The sequence below is a fragment of the Cariama cristata genome, unplaced genomic scaffold, assembly GCF_000690535.1.
Source record: "Cariama cristata isolate BGI_N322 unplaced genomic scaffold, ASM69053v1 scaffold20038, whole genome shotgun sequence".
Taxonomy (NCBI): domain Eukaryota; kingdom Metazoa; phylum Chordata; class Aves; order Cariamiformes; family Cariamidae; genus Cariama; species Cariama cristata.
In genome coordinates, this window is record NW_009633217.1 from 55,471 (window position 1) to 69,875 (window position 14,405).

The 14,405-nt window shown below is 49.6% G+C and overlaps 1 protein-coding gene across 1 annotated transcript in view; it reads left to right on the forward strand.

The window, feature by feature from the left end:
- Positions 1 to 3,329, forward strand: part of RASA3 (RAS p21 protein activator 3) — a gene marked incomplete at its 5' end in the record, with an annotated part of 56,832 nt that extends 53,503 nt beyond the window's left edge. Inside the window, 2 exons of the mRNA XM_009706684.1 lie at positions 680 to 863; positions 1,465 to 3,329. Of these exons, the coding sequence (XP_009704986.1) occupies positions 680 to 863; positions 1,465 to 1,540 (260 nt within the window). The remainder of the gene's footprint in view (positions 1 to 679; positions 864 to 1,464) is intronic.
- Positions 3,330 to 14,405: the final 11,076 nt, after the last annotated feature.

Consider the following 14,405-nt stretch of genomic DNA (forward strand, 5'->3'; position numbering starts at 1 on the left):
CCAGGAAGGCCCCCTGGTAAGATAAGAAGGTGGGATGGCTTGCCCCTTCTTAGGGTGTGTCCTTAAGCAGGCAGCCAGGCAGTAGTCACGACGTATTTGGCTTATGCTTTTTGTATGAAACTTTTAGGGGTAACGTGATAAAACATCTCGCATGACTACTTCAACCCGTAATTGTTTTGAATTCAGTCCATTGTGCAGTGCCGTTCTTGGGGCTTAGCCGCAGCTTAGGGAGGGACCTGTCCTCCTGAGAAGGGAATACTTGCCCTCGCACAGGCCAGCCCTGCAGCGCTGGCACAGTTAGGCTGTGCCGGAGCTCCCAAAGTGTGTGCATGGGGTCCTGCTAGTGGTAACTGAGACGAAAGCGTTGCTTCTGCAGCAAAGGACAGCTTTGCACTGAGCCAGGGGTGGCTGCCAGGCTTGCTCCTCTTTCCTTACAAGACGAGGAGGGGGGAACGGGCATGGGACAGGCTCTGTGCCTACCAACAGCCCAGCAAAAGGACGGGGAACTGGAACTGCTCCTGCTGCTGCTGTTGATGTCAGCCACGGTTCTGTGGCGGTCATATGGAAGCAAATCAAGGAACTGTATGAACCTCAGACGGAGTATTTTTAATCTGCTTGTCTTACCTTTTTTCCCCTGCCTATTTCATCCCTATTCCCGTACTTTATTTTTTTCCCTCAGAGGCCTGTGGCAGCAAATCTGTCTATGATGGACCTGAAGAGGAAGAATATTCTACATTCATCATTGATGACCCTAAGGAGACATATAAAACACTAAAGCTGATTATTGAAGGTGTTGGAACTTTAGAGCAGGAGCATGCTCAATATAAGAGGGATAAATTTAAGAAGACAAAATATGGAAGCCAGTAAGTATAATGGGTTGTCCAAACAGTCCTGAGCATTGCTATTTCCCTTGCTTATGTTCTGGCCTTCACCATATTCATGTTCCAAAAAGATCCTGCAAATACATACAAAGCAGGATTGTGACTTAGGATTGATATCACCATATTTTAAAGGACTGTAAGGAATTTTTAAATGCTTAATTTTTAATGTTGTTTCATTCATAAAAGTAAGTGTGGGGTTTGTTTTGTTGCTTTTTTTTAAAACTTGGAACCTGTGCTCCTGGGATGAGCTCAATGCCAGAAGATACGTGTACTTACCAGCTTGCTTTAGAGTGTTGGCTTAAAAATGGGAAGAGTGGCTGATACAGCCACATGGCTGCATTCTGTGCAGGCATAAATAAAGGAGCATTCTGTGCATGGCTGACAAAAAAGAGGATCAGTTCCATCAGGCAGTTCTTCGAGTTCGTGCGAGATGCAGTATTATCGTTACAATTACAACTTTGAAAATCAAACTTGGGGAAAAGGTTTTGTCTGTTCACTTCACATTCTGACGTTTTGATGTCCCAACAGGAAATTCTGTCTATAGTATTTTTTCCTTTTTTTTTTTCTCTTTCTTTTCTTTTAGAGAGCATCCCATTGGTGACAAGAGCTTCCAGACGTACATCAGGCAGCAGTCAGAGATCTCAGCACATTCCATATGAAGTGCAAAGGAAATCACAGGACAGTGCTGAAGGGTCGATCCGTGAAGCTAAATAGCAAAACAAAAGGGAAGCCACACATGTAGCAAACCGTATGGATAAGTGTCAAGCTTACAAACTTTGAGACTTGCTAAACGTATTCTCTTTTCAAGAAACTGTTATAATAGTTGCTATGCACTTTATTCATCTGGTTATTGACAGATGATAAAACTCTGCCTTCTAGGCAGTTGTTGTCATGTGTATTTTTAAATTTGCTTTGGTTTCTTGGAATCTAGCGATCAGTTCAATGATCGAGGTGTGTGGACTTCATCTTGACAACTCCCATGCAATTCCTTATGTTTCAGAAACCAAGCATGCTGCTAATATGCAGCATTTTCTAGAATAGGTATTTGTTACTGTTTTTTGTTCCTGATTGATGTATATTATGCCACACCCCTGTGTGCTCTCTTAGGAAAAGCTTAGTAACATTTTACTTTCAATGCCTGCATTTAGAAAAGAAGCAGAGAAAAAAAAACCCTTTGGTGTAAATCTCGTGCATTGTAGCTTGTGTTCTGAGCAGGCCAAGGAGCAGGCCTTTTATTTTTCCAGCAGCATAATTTTTGCTAAATGTGTACAGTTTGTAATAGAAATTCAGATCTGAATGGTACTCTTGATATTTTTGAGATACGAAGTCATTTCTCCAGACACATTCAGCAGACTTTGGTTTTGAAGATGCAATCTCAGCGCTATAATAAAATTGCCTCTCATCAATATGAGTAAGAAAGAAATGAACTTTGTGTCAAAGCTACCTGTCTCTCTTCTGCAGTCCAGTGAATGGTAATCTTTGAAAGTCTACCAACCAAAAGGCAAAGTAAGCTGATTTTGATGACCTTTTACCACCACAGCGAGAAGGACGAACAGAATACGAGTCTGGCAGCGGAGACACACTGACTCCCAGGCACAAAAGCCATCAAGATGGGTTTTCTCTGACAGGATGTTTAAGCACTGGAGTCCACGCTATCCTAGTACCACTTGCTTTTCTGGAAAATAGATTTCTACTTTTCCAAAAATGTTTTTAAATACTTTTTTAAAGATACTTCTTAAATGATATTTAGTGTATTAACATGCATAATGGTAACTTGTTAATATTCTGAGTGTAGTGAAAATGAAATGAGCTGTGTATCTCACTAATACCAACAAAAGTCATTAAGGAGGGGAATAAAGATCTGCTAAATATAAGATACGTATTTCTGTATGCTGTTTAGTTGTACACCGTAACTTTCCTCTGTGTAAGGGTCTGATGTACAAACATCTAGCTTTGATGGCACGGAAGCCTGCATGATGGACTTTAAGCTTCTGTCGGGTAGAAGCTAGTGTTGGTTTTAAGCTGAATTGGAACAGAAAGCATTGAACTATCAGTTTAACGTGAAGATAATCTGTATCTGCTTAAAGTGTTACAGGGTTATTCTCAACTGTGTCCTCGTTGCATCTGACATGATTTAAGATGACTGAAGTACTTTGAATGCATCTGTTTGTTAGTGATGCTCTTAGGAATGAGGTTTTCTTTTTGTTTGATATATAGTAGATCACCTCCTAGTAGATGATAAATGATCTTTCATTCATCTTCACCCAGCAAACTGGGGAAAGGGAAGTAATGAAGCATTGCAGAGATGCATTTTGGACTCCAACCTTTGAGCTGCCGCGAACTGCAATTTTTAACATGTATTTGTAACTTAATATTGTTTATAAAATACTAATGATCTGTAATGTGTGTTCTACTTGCCAATTAAAAGAAACGTTTTATTTCTGAAAACTGTGTGCACATTTGGAGTCTGTTTAGATTCACAGTGGCCACCGGGGTGCCTGTTGGCACAGCATCCACTGTTCAGAGTCGGACCACGGGCAGAGATCCTTGGGAGTGTAAACCAGTCTCGACTGGGGCTGCCGAGTCCCGTCCTCTCTCCTTCTCCCATCCCCAGCCCTTTTTTGGGGTCAGCATTGCACCCGTGGGACTCTGCAGTCATCCAGAGTGGGCACCTGAACCAGCCATGAACTACGCTAGCAAAGAAAGCGGTAAGCGCTCAGCTAGATCAGCATCTTGAACTGGTTCCTTGTGTTATTACAGAGCCGTTGCTGCTGCGAGGGAGGGGTGAGACCATGTTGGAAGAACAGGAGGAAAGGGATGAGAGCACAGCACCCTGCATGCGTATGGGCTCACGGACCTGTGGAACCGCCACCCTTCTGAGTAGGACCTGGGCATGCTGAGGTTTGTGCAAGTCAGTCTGCTGGAGCTTACCAGCCCTCTCTGGATACTCCTGTGGATCAAGCTCTGGCTCTGAGATTGTTGTGTGACGAGGTGCACTCGCTGGTTCTGTCGGTGCGTGTGTGTTTGTGGGAAGGCTGGGCAGCGGCCCCTCCGGGATAGAAAGCTGCTGACTGCCTCGCTCCATGCGTGTTGGCCTGGCTCGTGTCCAAGGGCAGTCCCGCTGCTGTACTGGTGTCGGTGCCACCAGGACCCAGGTCTGCATTTCTGAGAAATTCTGGGGAAGAGCTGCTGCGGGCACACTCTGGCTGAGTGTCAGGAGTGGTTTAACAGGTAGACCACAGCCAGGAAAGACCAAAAGGATGGTGGAAGACGCATCAGCGGTGGCTTGGTGAAGGTGAACTTGACCACAATTATGCAAGCGTGTTTTTTTGCAGAGGAACTGTAAACCTTGTTTTAAAAACAAACAAGGTTTTAAGTAAGATGAGGTAGTAAACTGACAGGTTTTGTAAGGAAGGAGCAGAGTTAAATGCAAAATTACTGTAACGCCATTCCCACCACTGTATCTTTTCCACTCGGTCTCATCCAGTATATACAATCATTTTGTTTTCCTGCTACCTTGTCTTAGCTTAAGTCAATAGGAAATCTTTGAAAGCTGCTTGCTGCTTTTCTTATGGCATAACTTAAGCAGAATTGGTGAGGGGGTTGTGTTAAAACTGGGCTTCCAATACTTGCTTAGCCTCTGTCTCCTGTCTGTCTGCAGCATATGTTTCTGATGTTATCTTCAGAACCACCCAGCAAATCCTGCCCACAAGACAGATGACTTGATAGGGACACTTGGGACGGCATCCCCTTTATCTGGAATGAAGAAAATGACATTAGAAAAAAAAAGCAGCATAGCTGTAAGTAAGCATGTCACATCAGTTTTCTTTCCTTCTCTCCTCTATCCCAACCTGAAAGGCAAAAAAAGTGACTTTTGACAGAAAAAAATTTAGAAGCCGGGCTGTTCCCTCCTGGGACTCCTGATGCCGAAGAAGGTCCTTGTGGCTGTGTTTTCCCCTGCCGAACCAGCGCGCTAGGGCAGGGCTGAGCTAGCGACAGGACCCCCCTGGCCCCGCTCTGTGCCCCTTCCAGCTGGAAGGAGGTGGTGTCTCTGGGCAGGCAAACGACTTCGTGCGTTTCAGAAGGAACGAGCTCAGAGCGGGGAGACTGGGCTGTGAAACTGCACACCCAAGGAGTCAGGATGCCTCTTCCGAGTTTCCTAAGGCAACGGACAGGAGTTTGGTTGATGGATGAAATCTGGTCACTTGTCTGTGCGTTTTCTGGGTGGATGCAGCAGAGATGGAGAGCAGCTCCATCTGATGACAAATCCCTGTCTGGGCCTTTTCGTGCTGTGGCTGTTGTGTCTGAAGCTGTGCCGGGACGCAGTCACTTGAGCAGCGGGAGTGACAAGCCTTGCACATGCCAATGATGTCTCAAAGCTCTGTTGGCACCAGTAGCGCTTGGTTCTTCACCCAGTAAGATTTTAATGAGGTCTGTGTTATGGATGAGAGGGTTGAAGAACATGGTTCTTGTCTGGAAATGTTTCCATGTAAAAATCACCGAATGGAAAAAAAGAAAAGCACGATGTGCCAGGGGCATGGCACGCAATTAATGCAAAGAGTGCCCAGGGCCCAGCACACCCTTACAAGGCCCGTGGGAGTCAGCGGCTGCTGTCTGAGAAGCTGTGAGAAATCCCTGAGAGCTTCTGTCTACACGAGAACCTGATTTGGGGGCTATGCGACACAGCTCTCCGCGGCACTTGAACGCTGATGCGATTCCCATCTTCATCCCTTCTCTGCAATACTCCACACAGTTTCAAGGGGGTCGTTTCAGCTTGTAATCCCCAAAGCGTGCTTATAAAGGGCTGTGTGAGAAGCCGGCCTGGAGAGCAGGAGAATGTGTGAACCCTGCCAGTCCCCGTTATTAGGTCCAGGAAAGGGATGCTGCGGGAGGGCAATGGCGTAGGGCAGCGCCAGGGCTGGGACTGGTGCTGGGAGGTCCTCGGAGATAAAGAGCAGCATCTTCCCACGAGCCACCTTCTGTACTCATTACAGCCAGGGACACGGGCTAGCAGGCCGACTGGAGAAGACATTTGTTTCTGGCTCTGCGCTACTGTCATTAAACGGCAAATAAATTATTCCAAAGCTCAAGTGGGTACTGAGGAAAAGACAAGGTTTTGAGACAGAAGCGCCGTGTTCCTGTGTGGGTAAGATTCTGGATCTGGGCTGTGTAAGAAAAGACTGGAAGGAGCCATCATGGAGCAAATAATTGTTCTGGCTTCCTAAAATAACCTAAAATGAAATAGGATCCTAGGAGATTCATCCTGAGGATAGAAACCAGCCCTGCTAACTTCTGAACAAATCACACATGCCTTTCCCTTTCAATTCCCATTTTTCATCTGCTGCTCCGTTTGAGTCGCTCTGATTTACCTGGAAAGTTCAAATTGTTGGGTTTATTGTGTTTGCGCAGAGCTATCGCTTTTAACCACAAAGTTGCCTGCTGTTAGCAGGTTTGCCTGCAAAGTTAGTGTGGATGTGTTGATTAAACAAAAGGCTTACCAGCAGCCTGGGCTCAATGTAAAGAATGTTTAAATGATAAAAAGGGAAATAGGCTTTTTACTAGTTTTAAAACATTTCTGTACTGAATCTTACCAAAAAATAGCCCAGATGTACATGGTTCTGGTTAATGTCGAGGGCAAATTCTCTCCACAAGTGTGGGGCCTGTATGGTGTCTGACTAATTTTACTAAATTCAGTCAACATCTTTAACTTCTGTTGCAGTTGCCTGTTCTGCCCTAAAGCTGTAGAAAGGAAATACGATTTTTGTTATTCACTTGAGGCCACAACAAATGTACTGCCTGGATGTGGAGTCTTAGGCGAAAACAAGTCTTGGTAGAGGTGACAGTGGTGCACAGGGTTGCTGTCAGGTACCAAAGGTGTGAACAAATAAATTTATTTGATGCAGAGAGGCACTTTGAGTAAGTGTAACTATGTGTTTCTCTGGGGGTGGAAAATAAAACTGTAATCATCATGTTTGTGTAGAGAAATCTGCTGATGGGAATAAAGGAGGGGAATTTTATAAATTATAGGGGAAGAAAAAGGGAAATACTCACTTGATGAAAACAAAAACTGCACAAAAAGGGGCATCCTGAAACACCTTGAATTTTGCTTTCTCTAGCAAGTTCTTCAGTGTTACAGCTCAGCTATCATTCCTACTTCTTGTCCTCTCCAGAAGCCATCCCCTGGCAGCCGTGACAGCCTATGCCTGCGATGGAAATGACCGGAGAGGCTCACAGCTGAGAAAAGCAACTTTAAAAATAGACAGGCTCATCTGTGATGTCTGGAGATGCAAATGCTTCGCCTCCCACTGAGCCACGGTGCCGCAAGGACAACCCCGTGGTATGTTTTCTCTTAAAGAGATCCCTGCTCCCCTGCCCTCGCGGTGCTTCAGCATCCCATGAATAGCACCGATGCAGTTGAATGAGTGAAATAATTGGGACTTGTTAAAAAGAGGGGGAGGTTTTGGAAAAACCTGGACCATCTGCCTGACAGGTTTATAGCAGTCTCACAAGCACGTGCATCAGCGCACCTGATGAGAGGGGGACAAGCCACCCCAGACGGCTTCGCCACCAGAGCGAATGCATCTCCCGGCTGTGCTCCACATCTGTCTGCTTCCAGCATCATCCCAGCTCATGCTCCCTATTAGAGTCACCGATGAGCAGCGCCGTCTGTCATACAACCTTCTTCTGAAGCCGGTATTGTCTGCGTATATGTTCCCTCCCCTCAAAAAAGCACTGTTGTTTAGGTGACCCCAGTCCTCATCTTCATCTTTTGCATTGTCTACACATGCAGGTCCTGCTGTCCTTCTGGCATGAGAACCAGGCAAAACCAGGGAGAAATCCAGCACTGACACCTGGCTCTTCCTGCTGGCACAGCACCACGTTTTCAGGGTCTACCGAGGAGCTGGACCTGCGGTAGTTCCTCCAGCACCCTCCCCGCCAGCCCTTTGCGGCCTTGAATTCCCCCGGTGAAGACCACCGCAGGCTCAAAGGCAGGTTTCCCCCTATAGAGCTGGGCCTGAACCTCATTTGTCTGAAAAACATCATCCTTTTTCACTCCAGAGAAGTCCCCTTGGCATCATTTTTATCGAAGGTGCCAGGAATGGGGAACGGTAAGCAAAAAGCCCTCGTTTGGAGAGCCCCCTGAGGGGACTTGGCACGGGTTCTCGGCCGAAGGTAGCTGGTGCCAGGTTCCTTTGGTGTCAGAAAGAGATGGCCGGTGCCTTCGCTTTATTTAGGAGTTGCGATGAGGGGAGGAAGGAGCTGGCAGGCCTGGGCAGGTAGAAAGTACCAGCCAGTCACATTAAGAGGTGGAAGGCATGGAAGTCCTCCTAGGGGCTGGAGGAAGGCAGGACCCATCTTCCTGGGCAGGAAGGGGCCAAGTGCCCCGGTGTCTGAGAGCCTGCTCGGCTCTTAGGGTGGCACCTGGCACAGCCAAGGTAAAGCAAGAGCCAGGAGACCTTGGGCAGGCTCACGCAGAAGAATCGGAGCTGGTTTTGCCCACCAGGCTCCCAAAGCCAAAGATGGGCGATGCTCCCTTAGTCAAGCTGTTCAGTAATTGCTTTTTCTCTGCCTGTTTCTCCTGCCTAAGCATTCCCTGCTGGGAGGGAGAGCTGTCGGCTTCTGCTGGGTTCCTCGGAGCAACACCTGGGTGAAAACCCCGTGAGCACCACGCAGCTGCGTCTGCAGGCAACGTTGCGGTGGAGGAGGAAGGAGCCTGGGCAGTATTTTTGGGTTTTCTTCCCTTACAATAACCTCAGTGCTGCTTGGAGCTAATGGGGTGCAAAGAGAAGTATTTCCATGCCTTAGGCAACTATGCCAGCATCCTTGTCTGTAAAACCTCACTCATCTGAGTATTTGTATGTAGCAGGGGCTGAGTGTTCAAAAACGGAGATTCAGGGCTTTAATCAGGAGTGGATTTTCTTTTGCAGGGGATGGGGAATGACGTCCCACTGAATATGTTCCTATACAACTCTGGCAGCACTGTTAGCGTGTTACTTAACCAGACCATGTCTGATGTCTTGTTGACATCCATGGGACACAAGATCTGTATTCCGAAATAATTCAGTAACAGCCACAGGACAAAGAAGATGGGATCTGTTGCTCCACATGTAGATGTCCAGCACGTAGCTGCTGACACGTCAGTCAGTCGCTCGACCTCTACTAGTCAGGGGAAAGAGGGAGGCCCCTTTCGCGTGTGACTTGCCATTTTAGATGTCTACCTTAGGATGAAATTAATCAAACCCTAAAAATCTCCAGCTCCCTTCTGTTGACCGCAAGGAGCCTGGCACGATGGCTTAAAGACACCTAAAGCCGTGAGCCGACCCTCACCCGGCGGCTGAGCTGTGCCTGCTCGCCCTTCCTCACCCACCCGCCTTCTGCAGCCCTGGTTTTCCTCCAAGCCCCGGTTCTCCTCCCAGGGTTTTTCCCTCCGGAGCCCGAGGGGCAGCTGCTGAGGCCGCTAGGTGGGGGTGCTCCCACGCAGGATCCCTCCCGCAACCCCACAGCCCTGCTCCTCCCCACGCACCCTTTTGCAAGGAGCCCAACCAGGAGAAGCTCCCCAGCCCTTTTCTGTGAGCCCCGGCTGATGCCGACTCCGCTGGTGCCACCGGCTTCACCCGGGTGGGGTGCGAGGGCACCGTGGGTTCCCGTTGAGCCCACCAGAACGTGCTCCACAGGCCAGATCTGGCTTTTTCTTCTGTGGGACAGGACCACACCGGGTCGGGTACCGAGCTGGGGCTGCTCGGACAGCACCTGATGCACCAGGAAGGCTGCCAGGACGAAGTGTCCCCTCCCAAACCACCTCGAACTGGCGGAGTCTGAGCAGACAGGTTCAAGCCTTGCGTGGTGCATCCACAGCGTTGTTAATTGGGTATTTAGGACCAAAAAAAAAGGATATTGCAGCCTGGCAGAGGTCAGCCGGAGATGAGACAGGTAAATCCCTCGCTGCCTCTGCGCTGTCGAACGGACCAAAATGAGGAGGGTGGCAAACCTCGCGTGGTATCGCTTAGACCTAGGGCTCCCAAGCGGCGACGAATTTCCTCCTTACTGCTTTCAGTTTACTTTGTACTTAGTGTTGTATTGCATGGGTGAGATATTGATCTTATTTTAAGAACCTCTGCTCCCTCGATTTGCCTGTTCTGGCCTCTTTTCCAACCTGGGAAGGGAAACCCGCTTGACTGGGCGAGCTGCATGTCCTTGTTGTTAAACTCGCACTGGGAAACAGCTGTATGTTTAACTCTCCAGTGCCACAAGCGATTCCTGTGGTGTGGATCACAGCTTGGGAACTGCAGACCTAGAGCTGGCCCCAAGGTCGTTTCTGGGATGGCTGGGAAGAAAACCCAAGGCCAGGGCACCGCGCATTCAGACCAACCCAACCCCTGGCACCACGCATTTGAACCTCTTCCCTGGCAAGCCCTGACCCAAACCTGACCTCCCCCAGCCCCTTCTGCTGTCACCATCCTCCCGTGGCGCTGGGGTGGCTGCTGGCAGCTCTCCTGGGAGGAGCAGACCTTGCCCCCCAAGGCTACCGGCCACCCCGGCAGGACTGTGTGAGCCCAGGGCTTTGCCAAGGGGAGATGTGCCCGGCTGGCGCTGGCGAGGCTGTACCGTGGCCGAGGAGCGACTCTCCAGGGCACGTCCTGGAAGATGCAGCATAAATCACATCGGCTGCACGGCTTTTCCCCTCTGCTCTGCGCACATCAGCTGATTTCTTTTTGTTTGCGCTGAGTGTTTTTCCCTGGAAGGCACGTGATGCTTCATCTGCAGATATCCCTTCTTCAGAAATGCTTGCCTGAGTTTTGAGCCAACGCTGGGACCTGGCCGTAAAGCCCTTCCCAGCCAGCCCCTCCTCTGCGACGCCGCTGAACGGCGGCGTTTGGTGCCTTTCGCCCTGGCCGACGCGGGGACAGGGCTGGCCGGAGCTGGCTGTTTGTGGCACAGGCTGCTTTCGGCTGCGCTGCCAGGGACGGGACGGTTCGTGCACTGGGTAGCCGAGCTGTCTGTCTCCAGATGCTGGAGCATCTCATCCTCGGCTGTGAGGGCTGACAAGGACCAGCTGAGAAGAAGATGCTAATTAAACCACACAAGCAGAGCTTCAGCCTGGTTCGTTCATATGTCCAGGTCGCCTTACACAGAGGACTGACACCCCTTATACGATGCTGCGGTTGGCGCAGGGGCAGGCTGTGATCTGTAACGCTTATTTCTAAAGGGCTACGCTGAAGCCAGACTCTTTTTCCTTCGACGCGTAGCTTTGTGTTTAGGTGAATATCTGCTCTCGCCCCTATCTGCTACTCAGGTCCCTGCTGCTGCTCTCTCTCACGCCCATTCTCTGTAGCCTAACTTTTACCTTGCTCTTTCATCGGGGTCATTGCTTTTATAATACAAAGCCACAGTTTTGGTGGGAAGGGCTGGGGGCAATGCAGAAAAATCAGTTTGTGGTGGGTGCGTGCTCAGACTGCGCTTCTGAAAATGCCGCCGTTGCAAACGCAAAAGCCTACAGGAGGAGAAGAAACCAGCGTTACATACGATATCCTTTCTTCTGCCATCTCTTTTCTTTCTTTTGTAACAGACACAGGTGAGATGATGCTGGAAGATTTCCACTCCTCAGAAAGCAAAGAGGCCGTTTCCCACAGGTGAGGGCCGTGTGTTCCCGTGTGGGTTTGCAAAGGCTGGCGAAGGCATCGCTGGGCTAAAACTTTGCAGAAAAATTTTCCATGAATGAGAAATTCTCTGAGATTGGCAACTGGAAAAGATGAAAAGGATGGGAGCAAATCCAGCTGTCAGAAACCTGTTGGAGGTTAAACCTTCACCTTTGCCGCTCTCAGGACCGTGCTGCCTTCGTGGTGCGTGGGAGCGGAGCTGCGTGCTTTAGGAGTGGATCCATTTTTGCTTTAAACGCTCAGCGTAATGCAGTAGGAAACCCTCCTCTTCCTCAGGCAGCGAGAGCCCCACACCCAAACACTGCCCACCCAGATACCCTTCAGACCGCCCCGTGGTCGCCAGGCTGACCGTTAACAGAGGACTTTTTCCACCTCACTCGGGAGCAGGGATGTGGACGGTGGCTCTGAGAGACCTTTTTGGTACAGTGAGCGTATGAAACGTGGGGTGTTTGGGTTTGTCTGTCAGCCGGCCCTTCAGCGAGGGGGGTCTGAAGACGCCGTGTCTGTTGAGTGTAAGAATTACGAAAGAAATGGGAAAGCTGCCGCCCTCCGAAGCCTCCCCGCAAACCTTCGGGCAGACAGGCTGCGGGGGGGCTGAGGGGCCTGAGCGGTGCTCACCCCGCAGCGCAGGGCTCTCTGCAGCAGCTGCTCCAGCTCAGGCTGAGGCAGCCAAAAAATATTCCAAGGTCACCAGAGTTTTCCTTCCCGTAGGACTTGCCTCCACGTCAGCAGCCCTATGGTGTTGGTTGGAACTACAGGTCATTTTACATCTTATAAAGCGTGAGGTTTGCTGCTGAATAGTTGGCAGGCTGGGTAAAATCCCCCCCATTATGCCTGTGGTTCTCTAGGAACATCTTCCTCTCTCTGCCCTGCCTCCATCAATGGGACTGACATGTTTTCTTCCCAGTTACATCCATACGTCCAGCACCAGCTTCCCATGCTCACGGAAAGTCCTGCTCTATTCCTCAAAAGCACAACACTGTCTCTTGCTGCAACCAAATCAGTCACTGCAAAAAACCCAATTGCATGTCGGGTAGGTCACCAGCAAATGTTGGGTAACGCTTCTAGTGCCCTGGCAGCGCGGCACAAGGAAGTAAATCTCATCGGCTCTCAGCACAGCCTGTGTCCCTGGAAGCTCTGCGGAGCATCGTTTCCTTCTCCTGATGGAAACGTCTTCTAGGGCTGAACGACTTTGCCTGGGGTTCATGCAGCCTCCTTGAAACGCTAAGGGTAGCATCGCTTCAGCTGCCCTCGGAGAGGTCTCATCAGCCTCGCAGCTGCAGATGCAAACAGCTTTTCATCAGACAGCCCTTCTTTTTCTATTCTTTTCCCTGAGATCATTTTTACTGGAGGAAATATGTCATTTACAGCAACGGGCTTGCAGGGGGCCAGCGAGGCGTCTCTGCAAGCTGGATTTCTTCACCTCGTTCCGACCAACTATTTGCTTGGCAACAGCACACAAAAACAACGCGGAGAGCTGCCTTGGAGGGAAGTGGAAGTCCTGTAGGCCATGAGCTGATGTTTTCCAGACAATGTCTCTGTCTGGCAGCAAACTGCACTCTTCTCCAATTCCTCAACATCTTCAAGAGGTGGATAATATCATCAGACCTGCTTGTCCAAGAACAGATTTGCCAGTTCTTCCCTGTTTCTGTCTGTTTCTTCATGGACTTAACCAAAAACCACATTAACCCTTTTGCCCACAGCCTGAAACTAGGGGCTCAAATTCAGTCCCCCGCTCAAACCTTGTAATTATTATTTTTTTTTTTAGAGCTCCTGCTTTCCACTTTCTCACCCCCTGAGCCCGTCCAGCTTTCCCTGCTCATCCTTGTCCTTGGGAGCTGGGGGTGGCTGTGGGGAGCACCAGTCTGCTCAGAGCCTGGTGGGGTGAGCAGGGGGCCCAGGGACACCCTGGTAAAGGGCATGGGGTGGGCACCAGCGGTAACGTGCTGATTTTCTTAAGAAATTGGAAAGATCGTAGAGGTGGGAAATGGCCAAGAGAGGTAGGCATGGCCTGACTCGTCCCGAAAACGAAATTATCACGGCAGCTAGCCTAGTCGCTTGCGCTGGTCAATGGAAAGCGACGGGCGGCTTGTGCCTCCAGAAGCACTCCTTGTAAAATCGAGGTGGATTGGCTTCGGGTTCTGCTGTGAACAGCTCAAGGGTGCTGCCTCATGGCCAGAGAGAAAACTACTTTGCCCTCCTATTTCTTTTTTAACTTTTGATTTCTCCTGCAAGGGACAGACAGGGGTTCTCCCTCGCGACGGGAGTCTCTTACTGCTGGGCAAACACTGCGAGTGCACCCGGAGTGTCCAGCTGCGTACACCCGGCTGGATTTTGCCAGGGGGAGAGACTTGAAAGGTGTGGTGTTTATGAAGCACTTTTGTAAAATCTGAAGTTTCTGTGCAGTGGTCACGAAGTACTTTTGTCACGTATAAAGTTTCTGTTTGTCCTTCTCCCGTTACCTGGCAGAGCATCGTACCTGTTTCATCGCAGGGACCGCGTCTGACCGCCGTTGCCCAGCTCCTCGCAGGAGAGGCGGCGGCGGTACGGCCACCACAGCCGGCTGGCATTGCGGCTGGCCCCTGCCAGCACCGTGCCTGGTCCTGGAGAAGGTGAAGTTAAAGAACAAACCATAAAGAAACTGCTCAAGGCCTCTCAATAAGTTGCCGGTGGAGGCCTGATTATTTTGTTCTTTCCTCCATTGGATACCACCTGTCTTTTCTTCTCTTCAATACTACCCGGAGAAAGATCGAGCATCAACATATTGAAAGAGACTTACGATTTGGAAAACTGAGCTGGCCTGGAAACATCTCATTCCCATTCACCAGCTTCTTTTCAGCTCCACTACAGGGTGTTTCTATGCTGC